Source organism: Nematolebias whitei, chromosome 15 (assembly GCF_014905685.2).
Source record: "Nematolebias whitei isolate Nwh7 chromosome 15, NemWhi1, whole genome shotgun sequence".
Lineage (NCBI taxonomy): Eukaryota > Metazoa > Chordata > Actinopteri > Cyprinodontiformes > Rivulidae > Nematolebias > Nematolebias whitei.
Genome location: NC_056512.1, coordinates 27,761,337 through 27,769,605, shown reverse-complemented (window position 1 = coordinate 27,769,605; position 8,269 = coordinate 27,761,337). Strand labels below are relative to the sequence as shown.

Genomic DNA, 8,269 nt, shown 5'->3' with positions numbered 1-8,269 from the left:
ACATGACAAGCTCAGTTTTTTTTTTTTTTTAATGTTTTTTTGTCCACAGGGTAAAATAAAACAAACCTCGACAGTACACATTTGTTGAGCTTATATACTTACCCCTACAGGTTAAACTTCAAACACCGTCAATGGTTTTTGTTTATTAAAAAAAACATCACAAAAGTGCCTGACAAGACGTAACTTCTTGATTTTGAACTATTCACTACTTTAACTTGAAGACTTCCTTTATTGTGTGACACTTTTTTTATTTGGAAGAACTGCTTTTGATTTGACACCTAAAATGTTGATATTATTTTAATGTTTTGTCTTGATAGGGGAGAGCAGGGGAAAGAGGTTTTTGTTGTTTATAAGTATTTTTGTTTGCGTTTGGCTTAAGGGCCTCTGTAGCGGAAGGAACCATTTGCTTCAAGTAAATGTTTCCAGTCGAACGTATTAACCGGTAGAACCAATTTCTCCGGTGAACTTTATCTCTACCATACACATAAATCTCTACATACCATGTTTAATTTAATGTCCTAAACACTCGAGTTCGTTTATTTATTCCAAGTTTCACACATAGGTGAGTGAACTCGACATTAGAATGCACTAGTTCAGTTAAAGCTGAGCGAAGTGAGCAGACGCGTTGAGCATTTAATGCTAGCAACAGCAGCTAACATTACAATCTACTGTTGGTAATATCAGCTAGTTAAAACAACTTTTATCTTCTTATTGTGTTTTTGTGCCGATTGTACGAGTCACGAAAGCGTTTTAAGTCTTTTTGCTGCTCTCTATTTTTTTATTTTGACTTTATACCGGAACCAAAACAAATCCAGATTGTGTTAGCATTAAAATCACACCGACTAGCCTCTTGTTTTTAATGGCATCACCTGGATTTCTATGTGCTTTTTTTTTTGTCATGCAATGCGTCGTCATTAAATAAGATTGGTTTTAATCTTATGTGCTCTCATCATATCAATTCTTCTTTATTTAAAGTGTACCCAAAAACTGAAGCAGCTGTTGAGAAACGCAGACGTGGATCAACCATGACTTCTCTGGTAAGTCAACGTCCTTACTTTATTTTTATGTTAACCCTCTTTTAGACTAACATTAACATTTTGTTTTGAGTACTGTGATATTAAGCAACGCGTCTGAATCAAACGTCAACATATGCAACACAAATATGTCCTACAACTCTGGATGAAAATGTAAAATTTCACTTGTTTTTTTTTTTAAATAGGGTAGCAGCAGTTCTTCAACCACCGAATACACCGTGAGAGTACCTAAGTAAGTATCATGTTTATTAAACACATCTAGATATGAATGTAAATTGAATAGTATTTTTGCATTAAACAAAATCTAATGGTGCTTTTCCCTCAAACCTTGAGTGGGACAAATGTGTGTTAACCAAATAATCCTTTTGATTCCATCTTTGTTTACCTTTTCATAGAAATACCAGCAAGAAATACAATATAATGGCATTCAATTCAGGGGACAGAGTTAACTGTTCAACCTGGACACAGGTAGACTTCATTTATCTGTATAAGTGACATTTAAAGTAAATCAGACAAATATAAAATACTATAATAATAAAAATAAAATGCTTTCAGATTTTACATTACTTTTTGTCACTTTTTTCTACTTTCCCAGGCTCGTATGGAGAGAGACATGAGCGCTCGGCGGATATATGGAGAGGAGGAGACGGCAGAAAGTGGTGCGGGCAGCGAGTTTGGAAAGAAACAGCGTGAGGAAGCTCGGCGGAAGAAGTTTGGTATTGTGACCCGTGAGTTCAAGGCAGAGGACCAGCCGTGGATTTTAAAGGTCAATGGCAAAGCTGGCAAGAGGTGAGGAAAGAGGGTCCTCTTTGTGACTTAATTATATTTTACTAACTTTACAGATTGTGTTTCAGAATCACATTAGAGTATGTTTAGGCAGAAGTTAACTGTACTGTTTAATAATTTGAAAGAACTATACGTATGAAGCTGTGCGTATTGTCCTCGTTTCTCTTCTCCACCATGTTGCATAAAGTTTGTGCTTTTATTGTTATGTGCTGATTTCATTCTTTTTGATCAGCTACATTACATCTTGAGAAAATTTAATTTATGGGAGACAAATTTTAAAAACTCTAAAATAATTTTATGACTAAAATTTGTTTTGTCACTCCTAAGTTAATGAGATGTATTCTTAGAAACAAAAAAGAAAATGCTACTTTTTCACAAGGCACCTTGTACTCCCTTTTCATAGAATTCCTTTTTTTTATTTTTTTGTCTTGTCTCTTTGCTTGTGTCAGGTTCAAAGGGGTGAAGAAGGGTGGTGTCACAGAAAATGCATCCTACTACATTTTCACACAGTGTCCTGACGGAGCTTTTGAGGCTTTTCCTGTTCACGGGTGGTACAACTTCACACAACAGGCAAAGCATCGAACTCTGACAGCTGAAGAAGCTGAAGAAGAGTGGGGCAGGTGAGAAATAAAATTAAAAAAAAAAACAAGGATGTGCATTTGAAAATGACTTAAAACTTTTTGTATTTAAAACGTATTCGCATGAAAACTCCACCCAGTTTTACTTTTCGTTTCTTTGTAGGCGGAACAAGGTGGTTAACCACTTCAGCATCATGCTTCAGAGGCGTCTACGGGAGCAGGAGCGCGGTGAGGATGATGAAGAGGAGACGGACAAATCCGGGAAGAAGAAAAAGAAGGGGGGTGGGAAAGGGGCCGACCTGCTCATCCACGATCTGGAAGACGAGCTGGAGATGAGCAGCGACGACAGTGACAGCAGCATGGGCGACGGTAAGGTGAAAGAAACTGGATGTACCATAAATTTTCTGAGCTTTTTTTAATTGCTTTGGGTTTATTTTTTATTTATTAGATGGAGAAAGCAAGTCAAAGACAAACAAAGGGACAGGGAAAGGAAAAACAAAGAAAAAGAAGAGAAAGGGCAGTGACAAAGAGGCCCTTGAAGACAGCGATGACGGGGACTACGAGGGTCTAGAAGTGGATTATATGTCGGATGAAAGCAGGTCAGAGCACAAACATTCTTTTCTGGACATTACAACCGAACTTCAACACCTCCCGTGGTATAAATCCATGATCTATGAGCACAGGATCACTTATTATACTTTTAAGTTGTTCTTATGTTGCTTAAAGTGAAGAATTTGTGTTTTTTACTCATGCAGACAATGTAACTTTGACTGCAAAAATAAAGTATGAATGAAGCTAATACTACATTTAAGTCAATTACTGAGCAACTCTGACTTTATAATGACAAACTTTATCAAACATAACTTATTCCAATTAATCCACATATTTTTAGACTTCCTCCTAGGTGGCAGCAAAAATCCACCACTTGTAGGTGCTAAATTGTGGAATAGAAATGAATATAAACCCAGAATAGACAAAGAGCAAGGCCATCACTTTTACAGATATTTTTTTCTAAACTACTTCAAATGAAGTATTTTCATGTTCATACTGTGAAAAAATGCTAACTTCATTTCATGTTGCAATTTTGGATTTTGTTGTGATCTCTTAAACTAGACAGGGGAAAATTGTGATGCTTGTGTTTTTGTATTTTTCTTTTGGATTTGTTTGTATTAATTTGTTATTTGTTGTCCGTCATCAGCTCCGATGAAGAGCCAACAAACGAAAAACCCACCAAAGAAGAGGAGCACCCCAAGGGTCGGTACAGTTTAGGATTTAGTATGGTATAAGAGGAAAAAAGCTAAAATGTTTAAAAATAGAGATAAATATTAATTATTATGTTGGTTTCTCTCAAAATTTGAATTTTTATAGGGATTGACGAAGCATCGGAGAGCGAGGAAGAGAGCGAAGAGGAGAAGCCGAATGAAGATGAAGCAAAAGAGGAGGAAGAGGAGGAGGAAGGGAAGAAAACCCCTGTTCAAACAGAAAAGAAGAAGAAAAAAGGTACTTGCTTTATGAAGATTGTATTTTTTTTTTCAGCTTTAGAATTACAAGCCAATGTTAAAATAGTAAATAAAATAAAAGTCCAAAGCATATTTTAATTTGTTTTGTGGGTTTTTGTGTCACAGAGAGCAGCGGCGAGTCGGAGAGCTCAGATGACAGCGACATTGAGGGAGAGACGGCTTCTGCTTTATTTATGGTGGTTAACATGTGTGGGGCTGAGAAACTAGATATTAGTAGATTTTTTAATTAATTATTGATTGTTTACTGTAATTGGATTTGTTGGCAGTAGCTGATTTGTAAGAAATTGTGATTGATTGGAGGTGAAGGTTTCTACATTTATCGCTACGTTTCTTTTTACTTTGATCTGCAGAAGAAGCGAACGCCTCCAAAACGCGCAGGTGGCCGCGGCTCAGCAGGCAGCTCCAGGACAGGAAGTCGTCCTGGGACGCCGTCAATAGACTCTGCCTCCACCTCCAACACGCTCCGCGCCGCTGCCACCAAGCTGGAGCAAGGTGTGCTTTTATAAAGCAGCAGAAAAACATCAAAAGCTATTTGAATTGAAATGAGAAAGCTAACGATACGTTTTTTGTAATCCTCTTTGTCTTTTGTTAACTTCACAACCCGTTTCCTGCAGGGAAGAGACAAGGTGCTGCTACGGATTCACCAGCTGCCAAACGGCTCAAGCTAGAGCCCAGCACTCAGAGTCCTGTTCCCTCTGGGAAGAGCACACCTCAAACCCCATCAGGCAAATCCACCCCCAGCTCAAGGTACTGTCTGACGCCAAGACATCGCTGCACACGTTGCCACGATTTTAGCTAAATAAATCATACGACTTCACTGTATTGGAAGTACATCAGTGTTGCTGATCTTACTGAAATGTATACCCAAAATTCAATTCTGCTGAATCAGCTGAAAACTGAGTGGAAGTTGGAGTCATGGGACTGACCTACTTTAGACTGGTTGTAGTCTTAGAAGGTGAGCAGTTATGGTGGAATAAGACGTGTGTAGAATCTCAGAAGATGATTCAGTGGACAAAAAGGTGTGGGTGAGCCTTCTGCTAAATGTGAAAAAAAGAGAAAGAATAAGTGAGATGATGTGAAAAATAGACATCAGGGGTTAAGCAGGGTGGTGGAGCACCATAAAGATAGAGCTTGGTATTTTAACCTTCCCTATCTTTAGATCTGCATACTTTTACTCAACAAATCAGTGTATAAAAACACACAGATACATCAGACTTCTCTGACTTCTACATCCTTAATTACGTATTTCAGTCCCTTTGACTGTTTCCATAAGTTAACTAGCTGACAGACATTCACTTTCTTTTTTTTATCTTTTTTTTTTTTTTACATTCGAACAAAAAATAAAAAGAGAACAAAAAGCCTTCCCCACCCCTCCCACACCGGATCAGTTAAACATACAAAAACAAACTAAACTGGCACTGACATGTTTTCAGCATACAACATAAAAGGCTGCCAAGTGTCCCAAAATCTTTTTACTGAACCCTTCAGGGTTTATCTTATTTTTTTTTTCAAATGGATATGATGCATCACCTCGCTTATCCATTGTACATATGATGGAGGTGGGTGAGGGTCCTTCCAATTGCACAAAATGAGCCTCCTGGCCAGAAGAGAGCCAAAGGCAATCATATCCCTCTCACATCTGCTGAAGGACGTATCCATAGGGACCACCCTGAACAGTGAGATGAATGGTGGTGGGTGAACAGTTTTACCACACATCCCAGAGAAGGTGTACAAGATAGATTGACAAAAGTTCTGCAGTTTGGGACATGTCCAGAATGCAAGAGTGTAGCTGGAGTTTGTTTGCAATGATTACATGCGGGGTCCAGGTCGGCTTTGATCTTGGACAACTTGTCTTTGGACCAGTGCATTGAATTGAATTCCAGCGTGTCTCAGACAGATTGAGGATGAGTAAATGTTCTTAATGGATCTTTTTCCAGATTAAGTCCGATATTGATTCCTCCAGGTCTGTTTCCCATTTCAGTTTAAAGTAGTTCAAACTGGACTCATGGCATGAACTGAGCAGCGTATAAATTTTGCTCAGGGCTCCCGACAGATGTTCATATTAACCACAAAAATGTTGTATGGATTTTGGTTCGTGATTTTTTTTTTTTTTTTACTGATTTTTCTTGACATTACAATGAATACACTGTAATAAAAAAAGGCAGTTTACAAAACTGACATCAAGATCCATACTGAAAAAAGAAAAAAATCAAGTTTCTTTATTGTCATTTGCATCACATGTGGTACATGAGGTGGAACAACATTGTGTACACGGGATCCCAGTTACACCCAAAAATACAATGTATATAAAGAAAAGTATATAAGGATATACGCTAAAAGATCTAAGATATACACTAAACACTAATAATGTAAAATAATACAGTATATTAAACAGCAGCCCGAACATGAGTCTGTAGTGAGCAGATGGGTATGACTGAATACCAATACTGAATATGAGAAAAATATGAGAGGGTGTTTCTGTTCCCTCCCCACAGTGACGTGCAGCTGACTGAGGAGGCGGTCCGCCGCTACCTGATCCGTAAACCGATGACCACCAAAGACCTGCTGAAGAAGTTCCAGACCAAGCGCACGGGTTTGAGCAGCGAGCAGACGGTCAACGTGCTGGCACAGATCCTGAAGCGCCTCAACCCAGAGCGCAAAAACGTCAACGACAAAATGCATTTCTACCTCACGGAGTAAGTGAGCGGAGGCAGTGGGAAGGGGTGGAGAAAGGTCGGCTGTTCCTCTCCGACACTTGAAGGGGTTTGTACAAGGAAGCTGAAGCTGGAACTGTTTTACAGACTGTGGTTCTGAAAGTATTTCGTAGAACATTCAGGATTTAATTTAGTCTGAACTCTCAGTGGAGAACAGGGTTTAGTTGACTGAGTGAAAACTTATTTGTGTGCCAACAGTTTAGCCTAGAGCTCAATAAAATGAAATGTCTGGTTATTTCTGTAGTTGAACCTTTTATAATAAAATTAAACCAGACCATTTTCTTTCTCGTCTTTTTCTTATTGTAACTGTTTGTTCTTGTTTTATCAGAAGAAAAGTCATTTGTCGCCATTGGGACATAGTTTTTCAAAATTTTTATTGTTTTATAGAAAGTATATTGTTAAAGAAATAAAACGCATTCCTAATGTTTACAGAGAAGCTAAGATGCAATGAGTGGAAAAAAAACTTTAAAAGTTCAAACAATGACACTTGAGTCAAACGGATGTGATTTGAAGGGGCTGTTTTATTTTATTATTAAAGGTAATAAGACGCGTACGAGACAGAATAATTAAATAGCAACATTTATTTTGAGTAAGTACTGGGGATTATCAGGGCTCTAGAGCCATAAAACGCAAGATAATTGTTTTTAGTATTTCCCAGGTGTGGATTAGTATGAATATAGAAATTAGACATTTTGATTTAAATTACTTTTTTGAAAGAACAAAATTCTGTTATAAAGATATGCTGAGCGCTTTTCCAGTTTTTAAATATAAAAGATGGAAATGCCAAATACTTTGTCATTTCAGCATCTTGCATGGCAGCGATGTGTGAATCTTTAACACATTGGAAACTACTTCCAGTAAACTTTACTAAGTATTCTGAGGACTGTAAGTGCAAACCATGAACTCGTTTGTTGCACGTACTGTTCAATGCTTGGCAATCGTTAATAAATGTATTTCTGCTGGTTTAAAGCAAATGCTTTTTTATTTTACCCTGAACAGTTTTACAAAACATGTTAGTAGAAAAATACTTGGAAAGTGGAGATTAGAAATTAAATTAAATTTATTTTTCTCCAGAAGAATTGATTCTTGCAGTTCATCTTTGTGAGCAGCAGCACGGTGGTGCAGTTGCTGCTGCCTCTCAGCAGCAAGAAGGTCACTGGATCGAACCTCGGCTGGAGTTTGCATGTTCGCTCCGTGCATGCATGGGTTTTCTCCATGTACTCGTTTCCTCCCACAGACCAAAAACATGCATGTTAGACAGATTGGTAACTAAATTGTCCCTAGGTGAGAGTGAATGGTTTGTCCTTACGTGTCCCTGTGATGGACTGGAGCAGGGTGACCCCGCCTCTCGCACAGCGATAGCTGGACATGGGCACCAGTGACCCCCGCGACCCAAAAGGGAAAATGCGAGTAAAGAAGATGGATGGACGACTCTTTGTGAGCAGATTTTTTTGTTTGTTTGTTTTTTCAAGCAAAAAATAATCAAATCTAACCTAAACTAGGCAAACATTTTTATACATTTAAAATGAATGTTTTAGTGATACAGAAGACATTACCAAAGTATCAAATAAGGTTTTTTTTTGTTGTTGTTAGCAAAAGTGGGAAATTGAAAAAACTAAATTGTGTGGGAACTCTAG

The 8,269-nt window shown here is 38.0% G+C and overlaps 1 protein-coding gene across 1 annotated transcript; it reads left to right on the top strand.

Moving 5' to 3' along the window:
- The first annotated feature begins 430 nt into the window (after positions 1-430).
- On the top strand, positions 431-6,832 carry gtf2f1 (general transcription factor IIF, polypeptide 1). The gene is made up of 14 exons (XM_037689581.1): positions 431-562; positions 976-1,037; positions 1,220-1,266; positions 1,430-1,502; positions 1,630-1,823; positions 2,270-2,440; positions 2,562-2,767; positions 2,847-2,997; positions 3,597-3,652; positions 3,767-3,898; positions 4,024-4,094; positions 4,269-4,410; positions 4,533-4,665; positions 6,414-6,832. Exons 2-14 carry the CDS (start codon positions 1,026-1,028, stop codon positions 6,616-6,618), a joined length of 1,593 nt encoding a protein of 530 aa, XP_037545509.1. The 5' UTR covers positions 431-562; positions 976-1,025; the 3' UTR covers positions 6,619-6,832.
- Positions 6,833-8,269: the final 1,437 nt, after the last annotated feature.

What these genes read in the sequence shown, in the direction of transcription:
- gtf2f1 (XM_037689581.1), top strand. An exon ending in ACTGTTCAACCTGGACACAG is followed by an intron (nt 1,503 to 1,629) that starts GTAGACTTCATT and finishes CTACTTTCCCAG; the next exon opens with GCTCGTATGGAGAGAGACAT. An exon ending in AGAAAAGAAGAAGAAAAAAG is followed by an intron (nt 3,899 to 4,023) that starts GTACTTGCTTTA and finishes TTTGTGTCACAG; the next exon opens with AGAGCAGCGGCGAGTCGGAG.